Here is an 18098-nt window from a genome sequence, read left to right as displayed (position 1 = left end):
GATTGCGAAAAGGACCAACAATAGGAATCCACGGGTCACTCCGACATTTAATACTGCTCCCATCTCTCACCGACCAAATTAAATTTTCCTGGATTAGCGGCCATACCTTCGATAAACCGATTCGCAGAAAAGAGTCACTTCTTTGATCTAAAGTCTCAGGCAACCCATTCTTGAGATGTATTTATTTCTTTAAATGTGTATGATCAAATCAAAATTAAAGCTTCAAGTATACATTTGAACCACAATTAGAGTTTCACGTGTATGATTACTGTAAAAATAGAATGTCGATAATGGCAAGAAAAGAGAAAAAATAGAACACATAGATTTTACGTGGAAACCCTTTTGAAAAAAACCACAAGAGGAGAAGAAAATTTACTATGTCGAATTGAATGAATACAAGAGGAGAGACGACTACGTCTATTTATAGGTTTTCACTTGTGCAAGAAGGTTAAAACACCTTATTCTAATCAACATCAAATAGTGGAAGCATACTTCTATACGGATTTTACTTGTGCAGCCTGTACCGTAGATCCCCCTATCTTATCACTTGTATTTGTATTTAACAAGAATTTGGGTCACATATCTTTAACAATTACACCAAATTAAAGTTCATGTATACAATTATACGCTAAATCAAAGTTCATGTATAATTTTGAGATTTATCCTATAAAAATAAAATAGAATGACATTTTTATGGTAGTAAGTGTAAAATTATTCAAGATTTCTTTTAAAATTGGAAAGTAAATATTATTGGCAAACAAATCTGGTAACTAAATATAAAATAGAATCAAATTATCATTATAAGGTTAGCTGATTTCTTTCCTAAACTTTCTTTCCACTGTTGCCTATATAAGGCTTAGAATTTCATCTTTAAGGATCATACAACCTTAAAATAAAAAGTTTTGCAATATTTTTGGAGGAAAGAAAAATGAAGCCATCAACCACAACCATGGTTTTGTTGCTTGTGCTATTCCTTTCTACTTTTGGTATTTATTTATCCACATTTTTTCTTATTTATTTTATAATTTTCAATATTTTTATAGATTTTAATATATGTAAGAAGTATAAACAATGGCCATTTTTGCAGATAGTTTAAATAATGTGAATGCTAGGTCTTTGACTTGCAAGAGTAGCAAAGATTGCATAAATCGGTCATGGTTCTCCTGGTTGTCCACCTCCGCTTCATGCGTTTGTGTCTTGGAAAGTGTGATTGCGCCAATGTAGAAACTACAGTAGAATCCGTGTTTGGACCATTAAATGGTCATGTTTAAAGAACATATTGAATTTAGTATAAGTTGTAATTGAATTTTTTGCTATAATATCACAATAAGAATAAATTATTATAATAAACAATATAATATATATTCTCTTTTGAATTTTGTTTACAAAAAATTTCATTTGTTAATTTTTGCTGCTCAATTTTCTTTTAGAAAGCATGTATGGATAACTAATTTTTTTAAAAAAAGTGCATTCGTAATTAAATTAGAAAAGAAAAGTATAAAATATGGATATAGTCCCTGTACGATTTTCCCAAATACGCCACGTAATGAGTCCAATAAAGCATTTCCAATCGACATCTCCTACATATAATTGTTGAGAATTCTGTAAATCTGCCTCTAGCCACTCCATAAGCCCACCTGAATAAAACCAGGATACCTTATCTTTTGGAATTATGTGTTTCCAAATATCTCTAGCTGCCGGACAACCTCTTAAAACGTGTAGCACATCTTCATATTCATGACAACAGAACCCACAAGAACAATCATGACTCAAGCGCCTTTTCACTCTTTCTACATTAGTAATAAGACTCTGCTGAAAGGCAAGCCAGATGAAGTATCCAATCATTTGAGGATCTTGAAATTTCCATGGACGTTGTCAAATAGCCTCTTTTGGGTTCGACTACTTTTCCCGAATCTTCCCACACGCACTATTGAGTGTGAAGGTTCCTGTTGATGTACTACCCCATATGACTTTATCCGGTCCAACTCTTGGACATGGAGGGGGAATCCCCACAATCCTAAAAATGATCTCTTCAAGATGCCAAAGTCGAAAAAGACTCAGATTCCAATATCCTTCATCAGTGACCATACCCTTAAGAAAGCAATCCGACGCCAAGTTGGAGTGAGATCAAATATGATTGCGAAAAGGACCAACAATAGGAATCCACGGGTCACTCCGACATTTAATACTGCTCCCATCTCTCACCGACCAAATTAAATTTTCCTGGATTAGCAGCCATACCTTTGATAAACCGATTCGCAGAAAAGAGTCACTTCTTTGATCTAAAGTCTCAGGCAACCCATTCTTGAGATGTATTTATTTCTTTAAATGTGTATGATTAAATCAAAATTAAAGCTTCAAGTATACATTTGAACCACAATTAGAGTTTCACGTGTATGATTACTGTAAAAATAGAATGTCGATAATGGCAAGAAAAGAGAAAAAATAGAACACATAGATTTTACGTGGAAACCCTTTTGAAAAAAACCACGGGCAGAGGAGAAGAAAATTTACTATGTCGAATTCGAATGAATACAAGAGGAGAGACGACTACGTCTATTTATAGGTTTTCACTTGTGCAGTAAGGTTAAAACACCTTATTCTAATCAACATCAAATAGTGGAAGCATACTTCTATACGGATTTTACTTGTGCAGCCTGTACCGTAGATCCCCCTATCTTATCACTTGTATTTGTATTTAACAAGAATTTGGGTCACATATCTTTAACAATTACACCAAATTAAAGTTCATGTATACAATTATACGTTAAATCAAAGTTCATGTATAATTTTGAGATTTATCCTATAAAAATAAAATAGAATGACATTTTTTATGGTAGTAAGTGTAAAATTATTCAAGATTTCTTTTAAAATTGGAAAGTAAATATTATTGGCAAACAAATCTGGTAACTAAATATAAAATAGAATCAAATTATCATTATAAGGTTAGCTGATTTCTTTCCTAAACTTTCTTTCCACTGTTGCCTATATAAGGCTTAGAATTTCATCTTTAAGGATCATACAACCTTAAAATAAAAAGTTTTGCAATATTTTTGGAGGAAAGAAAAATGAAGTCATCAACCACAACCATGGTTTTGTTGCTTGTGCTATTCCTTTCTACTTTTGGTATTTATTTATCCACATTTTTTATTATTTATTTTATAATTTTCAATATTTTTATAGATTTTAATATATGTAAGAAGTATAAACAATGGCCATTTTTGCAGATAGTTTAAATAATGTGAATGCTATGTCTTTGACTTGCAAGAGTAGCAAAGATTGCATAAATCAGTGTGGTTCTCCTGGTTGTCCACCTCCTGCTTCATGCGTTTGTGTCTCCGGAAAGTGTGATTAGCCAATGTAGAAACTACTGTAGAATCCGTGTTTGGACAATCTATAACAATTAGTATTTCATTTAAATAAAATTGAATTTATAAAATAACATTATAAATTAATTAAATCTTATAATTAGATCATTAATTAATATTTTAAATTGACTTTTAAATCTATCAATAAATTTTATAATATCATTTCTAATTTTCTAGATTAGTATTACAAATCATTACTATAAATTTCATTTTTATATAATCAAATGTATTTTAATTTATTTATAATTCAATTTTATAAATTTATATGCATAATATTTTATATAAATCATTTATCTATATTTTATAAAATGAAAATGTTTCGTCATTACTTCATTGCATTGATCATTAACATATAATTGATAATGTATTATAAAATTATATTATATAATAATAATAATGATTAATTATTAATCTTGAATTGTTAATTATTAATTTGAATTTTGAATTTAATAATTTTAAATTGTAATTATCAAAAGTATAGAATTATATCATTATTAAATACAAATATAATAATTTCATCATCCCATAATACATTTGATTATTAAATAGCATATAAATACATTTGAATTAGTATTTATAGAAATCTAAATATCAGAATTATCGAATATACATAATCAGATTACAATTTGAACTATCAAATTTACATCTTATAGATCATTCAATTTCAATCATATCACATTTCAATTCTATACTACCATATTGATGAAGACTAGACTACAATACTTTACAGTATTAATAGATCTCAATCATGATAGAACCAAATTGATAATCAATTAGATCATATCATTCCCTAAGTCCATACTGCATATTATGAAGACCAATTGAATATATGACATGATCATCTAATCAATATCTGAAATTATAAATCATTAAATGGTCATGTTTAAAGAACATATAATATTAAATTAATAGATCAAGCAATTTACATGTAATATTAAACATTAACTTATGAATTAAATTTCTTCAATCTAATAAATTACAATGTTACATTATAGTAATTATCGAATAATAGATTTTAATTATGATATTAATTTACAATTATAATCTAATTTATAAGAATATTTAAATCTATAATATTGCATATTCATATTAATATTTTATTTAATTCAAAATTGATTATTTAAATGAAATAATATTAAATTTATCATTTACTTAGATATAATTTAATCTGATTTATTTTTTATTTATATTTTCAATTTTATATCTTAATTATCTTTAGAAATATAATTATGAAATTCATAATTATAAAGTTTTATATTGAATCATAATCTGATATTTAATTTCTTAATTTATATAATTATTAATTTTTTAAAAATAAAATAATATAAAATATATATTTCTAAGTAAATAAATCAAATTATTCTCATTCTAACATTGCTAGATCAATGCTTCAATTTGAATATATGATATATCAATCCTAATTAAATTGATGAGTTAACCATTGAATTCAATTTTCAAATAAATTATCATAGATATAACAGTCATTCATTTTATGCAATTTTGACATGATAAATTACAATTTGATTATTTACCAAATTATTATTAATTCAATTTTCAATTAGAATATAATAATATACTAATATAATCATAATTATAATTCTACTGTATAAATAAAAATTAATATCAGATATTTCCAATAATATTTGAATAGTCATATAAACTTCCATTTTAAGTTATAAACATTAATGTACTAAATTCATTTCACAATATTTAATCAAAATTAATATTAATATTACCCATTATTAAATATTATATATTTTAATTAAATTAAAATAATTATAATTATCAATAAAGATTTCATTAAATCTAAATATGATTCATAAATTATTAAACTATTTTGAAAGATTAAAATTATAAGTTAAAATTTTTTATTCATACAATATTCCAAAAAGAGATCAATTTTAAAAATATTTAACAAAAGAATTACTAATCTATCAATATCAATTCAAATATCATAATTTATACCTATTATCAATCAAATCATTAAGATTTACATTCTTAATACAAAAACATTCCACTAGTACAGATTAAATTCCATAAATAAATACATTATAATTAGATCACTTTAAATAATTGAGATAAAAAACCATATTAAAATCTGAAATTTCAAATGAAATTTTATTAATTCAATAGAAATTAATCCTAAATTAAACTAATCTAAAATCATTAAAAAAATTAATAAAATTAATTTGAAATTTCAAATGAAATATAAATTCATAACATTATTTTAAGATTTAATACTATATAAACAGATTAGATTTAATGAATTTAGTATAAGTTGTAATTGAATGTTTTGCTATAATATCACAATAAGAATAAATTATTATAATAAACAACAATATATATATTCTTTTGAAAATATAATATTCAATTATAAATAATTATTGTTTAAATTTAATTAAACTTTAATAAACTAATAAATTTAAATATTTAAACATTATTATAAATTACTAATATGGTAAATTGTTATAAAAATAGCATAAAATAATAAAATTATCAAATTTTAACATTTAATTAAAATTAATAATTATTGCAAAAAATATTTAAATATATTTTATTTCACATTTTTTAATTTGTCATTTTTATATAAGTATTTAAATATATTAAAATAATTAAATCCATTTTAATCAAATTTATAAAATTTAAAATCTTATTTAACATCCATTGTTAATCTTAAATACAAGTAACAGATGTAATCAATTAAAGGTATAAATATCATTGCACCTTATAGTTAAAAATCAATTTTACTTAATTTAATTAATTTTTAAACATTTAATTTATAATAATTTAATAAATTTAAAAATCAATTAAAAATTATTCTAATTTCATTATTTAACCTCTTAATTAGAAAATCATAATAATTAATATTAAATTATATAGACAATTTCACAATTTAATTTTGAATTAAAAATACCACATCTATCATTTTAACAATAATCATCAATCTACATAACTATAATCAAATCAGTACAATTATTTTTAAAATAATAACTTAAGTCAATATAATTAAAATTATTAACTATAACAATATAATATATATTCTCTTTTGAATTTTGTTTACAAAAATTTCATTTGTTAATTTTGCTGCTCAATTTTCTTTTAGAAAGCATGTATGGATAACTAATTTTTTTAAAAAGTGCATTCGTAATTAAATTAACAAAATTAAAAATATAATGCAGAAAATTATTTATCAACACCATATTTAACTTAGTTAATTATGTAAATTGTCGAGTGAATCTTATCTCAGTTGGTATTGGTAGCATTTTCAACGGAGGAAGTTATAAACTTAAACGCGCTGAAACGCGTTTATCTTTTTAAGTTGTGAAGGAGTTAATGATAGTTTTGAACTTTGTATAAAAAATTTATGCAAACTAAATAAACATTAATTAAATTTTAATTTCAGAGCTAATCTTATTTTTACTTGATGATATATTTAAACTAGATTTATTTTCTAAACTAAATCATTCATATAAAGGCTTTGAATTTGATTGATTAATTTTGGACGAATTTCGATTAACAATCAACTTAAAAATGGAAATAGAATTTTATTTCAAAATGATTATTAATTATTTAAAATAATTTTTTCCGAGAAATGTTCAAAGTCCATCACCCTTCATGTTCGTATTTATCCACACTTTTTCTTATTTAATTTTTAGTAATTTATTTTTAAATAAGACTTTTGGTATCTAAAATTATGTTACTATTTCTAAAATTTTTTATAGATGATTTTTAAGAATTCTAATATAATTTTGCAGGTACTTTGAATAACGTGACTGCTAGGTCTTTGGATTGTACGAGTAGTAAAGTTTGTATAAACCAGTGCGGTTCTCCTGGTTGTCCACCTCCTTCTACATGCACTTGTGTCTCCGGAAAATGTAATTGCGCCAATATAGAAGATTTTGTCATATTTAAGGAACATATTAGAATTAGTATAAGTTATAATTGAATTGTTTTCTATAATGTCGCGATAAGAATAAGTGGTTATAAAATAAACAATATACATTCTCTTCTCTTGATAATTTTTCTTTTTAATTTTGTGGCTCAACTTATTTTTTTAAAATTACATATTGATAACTAAATTAACAAAATAAAAGTATCATGCAAAAATTATTTTCAGTACCATTTTTAACCCAATTAATTATGAAAATTAAACAAACATTAATTATTATTTTTTAAATTGAGTTCGTCTTATTTAAACGAGGATTTGCAAATACTATATCCCTTTTCATAGACTTTATTCTTTGAGCTATGATGTAATTAAAAAGCATTAAATTATTAAATACAAAATCAAATTACCATAATTTTGAAAGCAATATTGAAATCACCAAAAAGGATAGACAGGTTGCATGCTGGGGTAGAAGAATCCAAAATTCTGCTCAACTACATTTCCCTTCAAGTCTTCATTGAACATCTCAAAGAAAAATGTGGGCATTATATAGTCAGGCCTTCTTGGTGTTCCGTTCTGCGTCACATGATTCAACAGGTTACGGTTGTAAGTTTGAGCATTGGCCACACTCGTGTAGGGCTCATTTCCGACTGTTGACCATCCGGTCTCGGCTACAGCGACTTTCACGTTGCCAAAGTTGATCTTTTCAAGTGCAGCATTGAAAGCATCAACCATGGCATCAAAGAGGTTGAAATATTGGAAGCTTCCATCGATCACCACAGGCGCAGTAGAAGTGAACATGGCGTATTGGGCAGAAATATGAGAAGGATCCGATGCGTAGGCAAAGTAAGGGTATACATTGATCAAAAGGGGTGTATCCTCTTGAGCCAGGATCGCAGCAATACCGGTCATAGTCTCCGTTATATCACTTCCGAAAGCACCAGCAGATGGAGGATACGAGGCTGCCAGGGCAGTTCCAGGCAGTACGGTTGTGACCTTAGCCAAGGTTATCCCGGCCGAGTCAAGTGCATTTCGGATGCTGTTCATGGCAGCAGGGACATTTGAGCCTAATGGTCCTGGAATGACTTCGTTGCCTATGGTGATCCATCTGAATACAATATCGTCCGCGTATGGGACGATGTTAGTGTTAACCCAATCATTGGCTGCATCTTGGCTCGTTGCGAAGCTCGCTATGTCCTCATTTCTCGGACCGATCGTCACTGATATTCCCGATCCTCTTAATGCTTCGAGCACTTCAGGGTACGGCTGATAGATCCTAATATTATCAATTTGACATCTTTTGTAAAGATTAATTACTTCATTTGGAGGTGGAAGATTATCTCCATTTAATCCATAGCAAACACCAATATCTCGACCATCTGCAACATTAACACATCAATAAAAGATAAAATGGACTGAAAATTGAAGATTGAAAAAGGGTTTACCTGCTATAGATAGCAATGGAGTTAATAGCAGCAAAGTTGAGACAAACAATTGGGCAAACTTTGGAACCATTTTCCCAATTTCCTTTTTCTTGTTTTACAATTGATTTTTTCTAAGATGTTTGACTAAGAAATGTTAATTTAGTGGCGGCCTTTACTATGTTGATATCACTATATTTATATACCCATTTTTATAAATAAATGGAAATTACCTTAAAAATTAATTGAATAAATGGAAATTTTGTTTTGTATTTCACAAAAAGGATCCCAAAATCCAAATTGGCCTCCAACCGTATTATTTAAATAAATTAATGAGCATAAAATCTAACAACTTCCAAAGAAATATATCTATTAACCCACTAATATGAGAATTATTATATATTACTTGGTCTCAACTAAATCTGTTTATGAATTAAGTTATCTGTTTAAGTTTGAAAGTTTGTTCGATGTTTAAGAATGTTTGAGTAAAAATATTAAGCTTCAAAAATAGGCTTAGGCAAAAAAATTAGGCTTGTTTAAAATTTGGACCGGTCTCAAGCTTGAACATTCAATGCCTGAGCTCGGCCTGACCTGACCCATTTTTAAGGTAGTAACGTTTTATGTTAGGGATAAGTCTCAAAATTATACATGAACTGCAATTGAATACATGGATTTTAATTTGGTGCAATTATATATATGTGAAACTCTAATTCTGGTTCAAATGTATACTTGAAATTTTGATTTTAATTTAATTATACACATTTAAATAAATAAATACATCAATTTATTTTTATATTGAATAAATATATTATTTATGTATAAAATATATAAACATAAAATGATGTTATATCAATAATTGTATTAATAATTTACAAGAATTGGATCAAATCAAAATTTTATGTATAAAATTGCACATTAAACTATAGTTCATGTATAGTTTTTGGGATTTATCCTTTATGTTATGTTATTTTATATATATATTATGTAATTTATAACACATAAAAATTAAATCTATAGTGGTATATAATGAATAAAATTGTTAAGGTGCGCTATATATAAAATTATCAATTTAAAAAATAATGTAGACGAATCTAAAATGGATCTAAGTTAGTCATTTACAAATATGGATGGACTTAGGCAAATTTTAGGCCCATATTTTGAGTTGGACCGAGCTTGAACAAGCATATAATATGTTAATATCATGTATAGACTTATTCCGACCCAACTCATGAACATATCTAATCCCAACTGATGGAAAGGGCGAGTCAAATTAGTGTTATCTTTAAGACATGACGAGAGTGTCGCACAAATGGGTGGGAGAGAATGTCATGAGCCACGGATTAAAACTCATGATGGATGCGTACAAATTGTCCTTTAGAGGTCAAGTAATCAAATGGAACTTATTTAATCCACTTGAGCCAATGATGAAACTCATCTACAAGCCTTAGTAATCCAGTCAAACACCCCAATTAAAACTTGAGTTAGCAGGATAATTTAAAATTCTCTCTATTTTTCTCAAATATTGTCAAGTCAATTTTGTTAAAAATTAATATCTATATATATATATATATATTGAATTGCATTTTACCCTTTCAAAATGAAAATTTTTTTGTTCAGTCCTCTTATAAATAAAGAAATTATAAATTAATATAGTAAAATTACACTTTAACTCCCTAAAAATAAAAAATCTATTTAATCCTTTTAAAATTTAAAATTTAATAAATTAATACATAATAAACTTATATTATGATCTATAAAAAATATAATTAAATTCAAACCCTTGCTAAAAAAAATTTTGGATTCACTATTACACCAGTAACTAAACCAGGCTTAGGCTTCCTTTGGTTTGGTTGTAAAAGCCGTGAGGTGCAATTGGGGAAAAATGGTACCAATCTCTTTGCTATCTTTGTTTGGTTCAAGAAGTCGGTCAAAGTGAGATTGCATCTCCACCACATCGCTCGGTGACAATCAACTGGAGATTTCAAATTAATTGAAATCAATCGAATCTGTTGGTATTTTTAATGCATAAAAATAATACCTCAGTAACTAGAACCATCGTCAATGGATAAGCTCTCAAAATGGAGATAAAAGAGACAGAAAAATATATACCCTCAAAAATGGTGACCCTTTCAACTCTACTCTCCCATAACTCTTTATCCTCTCCAGAATTATCAACGAAACGCCATGGTTGTCCTCTTCATCAACCCATGTACCTCTCAGAGTCACCTGTTCTTCTTTTGGTATGGCCCTTGCTTTTTTTCTTTCTTTTTTTCTTAAACTGCTTCCAATTTCTTTTTCCTTTAGTAACTGGCTTGCTCGGGTAAGGATGACTATTGGGATTGGGGAATAAATGTTCCCATATCCATCTGACGATTCAAATTAACATGTCAAAAGGCTACTAAAAATGTCTAATTACTAAAGCATTGTCATGCAGAGGCTTCCTCCGTTGTCAACGGAGCTGAACCGATGCGAGCGTGCATTCGTTGGTAACACCATAGGTCAGGCAAATGGTGTGTACGATAAGCCGCTCGATCTACGCTTCTGCGATTACACTAACGAGAAATCGAACCTGAAGGGGAAATCTCTTACAGCTGCACTTATGTTGGATGCTAAGTTTGATGGTGCAGACATGTCTGAAGCTGTGATGTCAAAGGCTTATGCTGTTGGAGCTAGCTTCAAAGGTAAATCTTCTTTATGTTTTACATTTTCTGCAATCATACATCTTATCGTAACTCAGTGTTTTTGAGACAATTATAATTTTGTGCAAATTATCTATTTGATAAACTTGGCACAATTACTCGTATATATTTAGATACAGATATATGAGTATGATCCTCAAAATACATGAAAACATTTAGAAAAAAATAAGCATACACGTACCGAGTACATATGTGTATTCAACACACATCCAAGTTGAGTATTGGAAATCATGGTGAATAAGTTTAGCATAAAAATGGGAAATGATCCAAAATATAATGAACATAGGTACAGACTTCTCGAATGCGGTTTTGGTTCGAGTTAATTTCGGAAAAGCGAATCTGCAAGGAGCTATATTCAAGAACACAGTGTTATCTGGTTCAACATTCGACAATGCGCAGCTTGAAGATGCAGTTTTTGAAGATACCATCATCGGTTACATTGATCTTGAAGCTTTGTACCAACACAAGCATCGATCTTTGAAGGAAGAGTTGAGTTGGGTTGCCGATGTGATTTATATACACATATATATTCTATGTTCTTACTTTCTTTTTCTTTTTTAATTTTCATGTTGAGATTAAAAATGGTACTGGAAAACATTTATTTTTGGTTTTGCTGCGTCTTTTATTTGCTTTGGGCCGCAAATGAAACAGATAAAAAATTTGTGGAAAGGAATTTGGGTCAATCGGCGCTCAGGCTGATGTCTGATTTGAAAGTTTGCTTTACTACTTAAAGGCATAATGACTATTTAAAAGAAAATTTCTATTTTTCATTTTTACTCCCTTAAACTTGCATTATTTGGTAAAATCTCAAAATTGATAGAAAAATTTACTTTTGTTGATGTGGCATGTACGTGGATGTAATACCAAGAATTAATTAAAATTTTAAATTTAAAAATTCAAAACTATATTTAAAAAATAAATTAATTAAAAATTATAAAAAATATATTTAATTACATTGAATCAAAGTTCATGTATTAAATTGCACATTGGATCAAAATTTGTGTATAAATTTGAAATTTATACCTATATAAACTATAGCAAATATAGCAATTTATACTTGCATCTTAGGAAATTTTGAGAAAAGGGATTAAAAGCCATCTAAAATAAACAAGTCGATTAAGGCATTATTGGCGTTAACTGCATAGGCTCCCTTTGGATAGGCGGTGCGTTTATCTAATAAATAATTTAAATTGATTATATAATTTATTAAAATATTAGAAGATACATTTTAATATTTTATTAAATGAATTTATAAATTCACATATTTTAATAATTTTAAAAAAGTAAAATAATTTTAAAAAATTCTATTATATATCAATTCTAATCTGATGTCCTTAATAGTCATTTTTTATTCTCATCTCACCGCTACCGCTGCGTTTGAATCCAAACACACACTCCACCATTGTTTCTAATCTCACCGCTACAGTATCCAATCTCACTGCTACAGTAACTAATCTCACCGCCACCGCTGTTTTTAACCTCATTGGAGGTAAACACACCGCCCATCCAAACTCACCCTTAATGTATTTTTGGCTGGTCGATGGAATTGGTGCATGTTGTGTCCATGCTTTGATAGGGAAGTTTTGGAATTCATTGCACTCCGTCCTCTACCGAATGATGAGTTGGGTACGAATAAATGCTTATGGAAAAGTAGTGTCTCAGGCAGATTCTCCGTGAGGAAAGCCTATGGAAATCTAGTCCAAATAGATACTGATTCAGCTAGCTCTGCTTGAAAAGTCGTTTGGGAGAATGATTTACCCCCGAGAATAAAACATTTTCTATGGTTGGTTATGAGACAAAAGCTCTTAACAAGCAAGAGAGGTCTAACCGATGAAACAGATTGCTCCATTTGTGGATTATGGTGACTCTCAGGAATCTGTTTTACACATTTTACGTGACTGTCCGATTGCTACAGGTGTTTGGTTAAACTTGATTCCCTCCAGCTGCTCATATCAGTTCTTTGGGATGGAATTGACCGAATGGGTGCTTGCTAACTTGAGAAATAAGTTTGGTTTGAATTCGGGGACAGTAGATTGAGGTGTAATGTTTGCTGTCACTTGCTGGTTTTTGTGGAAGAATAGGAACAAAACTATTTTCCAGCAGAGTACCAGCCACTCTGAAGAGGTTCTTCGAAGGGCAGAATGTTTTGCCATTAGTCTCTGCAATGCAATAAAAATGGAAGGCACAAGTACGACCAATCGAAGTTTTCAGGTTAAATGGAGGCCTCCCTGTCATGGTTGGATTAAAATTAATACTGATGGTGTTGCAAATGTAAATGGGATCTGGTCTGCGATAGGTGTGTTAAAGTATAACAGAAAAGAAAAGATAGATCAAGAAGAATAATCTTTTTCATTGCTTGAATATGCAGTCTTTGCATGCATTTATACACGTAGAATCTAACTGACGTAAACCAAATAACTACTGTTTAACTAATACCAACTTTAACAACCTAACAACTTTTGCAGTTACAACTGCATTACTCTTAACATTCCCCTAACTGGTTGATTTCTGCACTTTAAGTTCATCAAGAGATAAGACCCTAAGAGTATATCGAAACATAGAAAACATTTTAGGGGTGATTGGTTTAGTTAGAACATCTGCAATCTGTTGATGAGAAGGCACAAAGTTAACTTGTAAAAGTCCTGCAAGAATTTTTCCCTAACAAAATGATGATCTATTTCAACATGTTTCATCCTGGCGTGATGTGTGAGATTCTCAGCCACAGAGACAGCAGAAGAATTATCACACCAAATGACTGGCACTTTAGATGGAGAGATGCCCACTTCAGTCAATAGTTGTTGAAGCCATAAAAGCTCAGAAACGCAATTTGCGAGACTACGATATTCTGCTTCAGCAGATGACCTTGACACCACTGGCTGCTTCTTTAAGCACCAAGCAATCGGATTTGAACCTAAGAACACCACATACCCTGAAGTCGATCGACGATCTTCAATGGATGATGCCCAGTCTGCGTCAGGATAACATACCAGTTCTAGCTGACCAGTTGTAAGAAATAGTCTATGATCCACGGTACCGACTAGATATCTTAAAATCTGTTTGATGGCCCTCCAATGAGTTTCACTTGGAGAGTTCATGAACTGACTAAGTTTATTGACACTAAACGACAGATCAGGTCGTGTAATACACACATATTGTAGCATTCCTACAACACTTCTGTACAAATGAGCATCTGCCAACGGAGGACTACCATCTGAAGCAACTAACTTTTGATTGCTTACCATAGGTGTTGGCGTGGAAGTGGCCTCGACCATTCCAGTTTTTTTAAGTAATTCAACGATATACTTCTTCTGATTGAGTAGTAGTCCTTGTGTAGTATGTTGTACATCAATTCCCCCCCAAAAATTAAGCTCTCCTATATCCTTGAGAGCAAATTTATTATGAAGATAAAGTACAACAGCTGCTATTTCTTGATCCGAACTGCCTGTGAGAACAAAGTCATCAACATAGACCATTAATGGTATATACTTTCTTGCAGATTCTCGAATAAACAGAGACGAGTCAGCTTTAGATGCTCGAAAATCAAGCTGATCAACAAGATACTGCTTGAGAGTTTGAAACCATGCACGGGGAGCTTGTCGCAGACCATAGAGAGCTTTGTGCAGCTTACAAACGAGCTTCTGACCAGAGGCATCACAAACTTAAAAACCAGGGGGTTGTTCCATGTACAACTCTTCAGTAAGCTCACCATTAAGGAAAGCATTATTAATGTCGAATTGTCTCAACGACCACCCTTTCATAAAAACAAGAGCAAGGATAGTGCGAATAGTGGATGCTCGAACCACCGGACTGAACGTGTCACGAAAATCAAGCCCTGCATGTTGAGAGAATCCTTTTTCTACCAGCCGAGCTTTGTACCTATCTACCGATCCATCAGTCTTCTTTTTTATTTTAAACAGCCATTTGCATCCGACTGCCCTCCGATTACTTGGTAGTGAGCAGAGTGTCCAAGTGTTATTGCGAGTCAACGGTTGTAACTCATCACGAACGGCTGTCTGCCAGCACTTAGATGCCATTGCAGTGTGAATATCAGAAGGAACCTCATATGAAGAGCATTGTGCTGTGCTCATATAAACTTTTGGTTTGAAAGTTCCAACCTTGCTCTTGGTAACCATGGGATGCATGTTACGAGGAGCAGATTGTGAAGTTTGGAATGGTTGAAGTGTATGTGGTCTGGATGAGGTAGTTGACGTAGGTGAGACAGGTGTCAATGATTGAGGTGTAGGTAAACTAGGTGAAACAGTGGAGTTAGGTTGTGTTACGTTTTGGTAGTCAGATTGTGAAAGAGGTGTTGTAGGCGAGTAACTAGGTGGTGTAGGGTGATTATTAGAAGTAGTGGTGGTAGGTGGGTTAGGATAGGGTTCTTTTCTAGGAGGTAAGACAAAAAGTTTTGCACTAGTCTGAGACACTGGGATAGATGAGACAGGTGATGGAGAAAAAACTTTGTATGGAAAATTATTCTCATAAAATGTGACATGACGTGTAACATAAGTTTTACCAGTTGTATCCTGGCATTTGTAGCCTTTATGTAATGGAGAGTAACCTAGGAACACACAGGGTGAAGACCGAAACTGGAATTTAATTTTGTTAAATGGTCGAAGGTTTGGAAAGCACAGGTAACCAAAAGTTCGCAGAAAAGAATAATCTGGCTTTGTTTTAAATAGTTTCTCATAGGGTGATATATCCGCCAAGGGTTGAGAGGGTAATCTGTTGATCAGGAACACAGCACTGCAAAAAGCTTCATTCCAAAATTTTAGAGGCATGATAGCATGAGCAAGCATGGACAGACCTGTTTCAACCACCTGTCTGTGTTTGCGCTCGACAAGACCATTCTCTGCAGATGTGTAAGGACAAGAGAGACGCTGGACAATCCCTTGCTGAGCTAAATAGTGCATTAATGCTTGAAACTCCCCACCCCCATCTATTTGTAACACTTGAAGTTTTGCACCAAGTATTCATTCAGCTTGGCGATGAAACTAAGGAAAACAGTAATGATCTCGGACTTGCTCTTCAAGAAGTAAAACCATGTGTAGTGAGAGTATGCATCAGTGAAAGTAACATAGTAACGAAACCCGTTGGACATAATCGGGGCCGGTCCCCAAACATCAGCAACTATCAACTGTAGGGGGAGTTGTATGTAGTGTTTAACTTGGTAAAAGGAAGCTTATGCTCTTTACCCAAATGGCAAGCAACACACTCAACAAACTTATTATTATCAGTAAACTGAATATTACATCGTGAAAGAGCTTTTGTAAGTATAGCTCAACAGAGGTGCCCTAGCCGAGCATGCCAAACATTTAAAGGAAGCATTTTGCTAACTGTAAGACACTGAGCATGCTTAGAAGACAGCCTACTTTCAGGAAGCTTATGGAGATGAAGTCGATATAAGCCATGATGTACAGAACCCGTCAGGAGAACCTCTCTAGTCTGCAAATCACGTACCTGACACTGAGTGGGAAAAAACTCAAACATCACCCTGTTATCTTTATCAAACTTTGACACAAACCAAAGATTTTTAGTAATGCCAGGAACAAGCAACAAGGATCTCATGTACAATGGTCGAGATCGAGTGATTAGTGACGATTGCCCTGTAGACAGAACAGGAAGGGCTGAACCATTGCCAACAAACACCGTACCTGGTCCTTTGTATGATTTACTGTCACCAAGTGAAGTAGCTGAATTTGTAAGATGATGTGTGGCACCTGAGTCCGGGTACCAGGAGTTATCAGCTACTGTTTCAGGAGTGGCCACATAAGCCTAAGATTGTGCTATGCCAGAGGGAGGCATGTTGACCTGTTACGAAGGGCTACCAACAAACGAGTTAGGCTAGATAGATGAATGATGAGTTGGAAAACACCAACCTGGTGGACACCACTGAACATTTTGCTGAGGAGATGGTGACCAAGGTACTGTAGTGGGACTGGAACTGACCATACAAAAGTTTGCTTAAGGGGGAGGGCGATAGTTATTGCTTTTGTAGGAGGAGTCAAAACGATGATAGCATCGGTCGACTAGATGCCCAGGTTTTCCACATAACTGGCATTGAATCCGTGAGCTAGAGAAACGCCCTCGACCACGCCCCCGAGAAGTAGAAGATGGTCTATAAGCAGGTATTGAACCATTATCAACAATAGTAGGTTCTGGATTCTGATGAGACACTGTGTTTGCCGAGCTTGAGATATCGCAATTTACAACCTGCTGCTGAGTTTCAGTATCAAGTAGCATGGACGTGACTCCTTGAACTGTGTAGGGCACCTGACTTGCTGTAACAATGGAGATAACAGATTCGTATTCAGCAGAAAGACCATTGAAAATTGCTGTAACATGCTCGCGCTCGCTGATAACTTCACCGCAACTGGCCAAAATATCACAACAACTTTTAACTTTCATCAAGAACTCCTTCATACTCAAATCACCTTTGCGTTGGGAGTGCAGGGACCTTCGATGACATTAATTTAGAGGTAGTTTGACTACCATATAAAGCAAGAACAGCATTTCAGATCTTAGCATTGGTGTCTATACCAATGAAATGAGGAAGGACAGTTTGACTAATCGAAGACAACAACCACGATGCAAGCACACTGTCTTGTTGTTCAAAACGCTCAAACTCTGGATTTGCCTAAAGACCACCATTACCATCAGAAATAAACTGATCAGGAGGAGGTTGCTGCGAGTCCAAGAAACCTTGAAGCTTATGTGCTTTTAG

At 31.6% G+C, this 18098-nt stretch overlaps 2 protein-coding genes across 2 annotated transcripts; one reads left to right on the top strand and one right to left on the bottom strand.

Annotated features, from left to right (window-relative positions):
• Positions 1-7552: 7552 nt before the first annotated feature.
• On the bottom strand, positions 7553-8829 carry LOC105793730 (glucan endo-1,3-beta-glucosidase). The gene is made up of 2 exons (XM_012622578.2): positions 8700-8829; positions 7553-8633 (listed from the first exon to the last, which is right to left on the bottom strand). Exons 1-2 carry the CDS (start codon positions 8767-8769, stop codon positions 7690-7692), a joined length of 1014 nt encoding a protein of 337 aa, XP_012478032.1. The 5' UTR covers positions 8770-8829; the 3' UTR covers positions 7553-7689.
• Positions 8830-11081: 2252 nt separating this feature from the next.
• Positions 11082-12144, top strand: LOC105793729 (thylakoid lumenal 17.4 kDa protein, chloroplastic). Its single transcript, XM_052635246.1, has 2 exons — positions 11082-11356; positions 11661-12144. The coding sequence occupies exons 1-2, from the start codon at positions 11104-11106 to the stop codon at positions 11933-11935; spliced, it is 528 nt and encodes a 175-aa protein (XP_052491206.1). The 5' UTR covers positions 11082-11103; the 3' UTR covers positions 11936-12144.
• Positions 12145-18098: the final 5954 nt, after the last annotated feature.

This window comes from Gossypium raimondii, chromosome 8 (genome assembly GCF_025698545.1).
Source record: "Gossypium raimondii isolate GPD5lz chromosome 8, ASM2569854v1, whole genome shotgun sequence".
Lineage (NCBI taxonomy): Eukaryota > Viridiplantae > Streptophyta > Magnoliopsida > Malvales > Malvaceae > Gossypium > Gossypium raimondii.
Note: the sequence above shows the minus strand (reverse complement) of the source record. Positions and strands in the feature narration are given on the sequence as shown.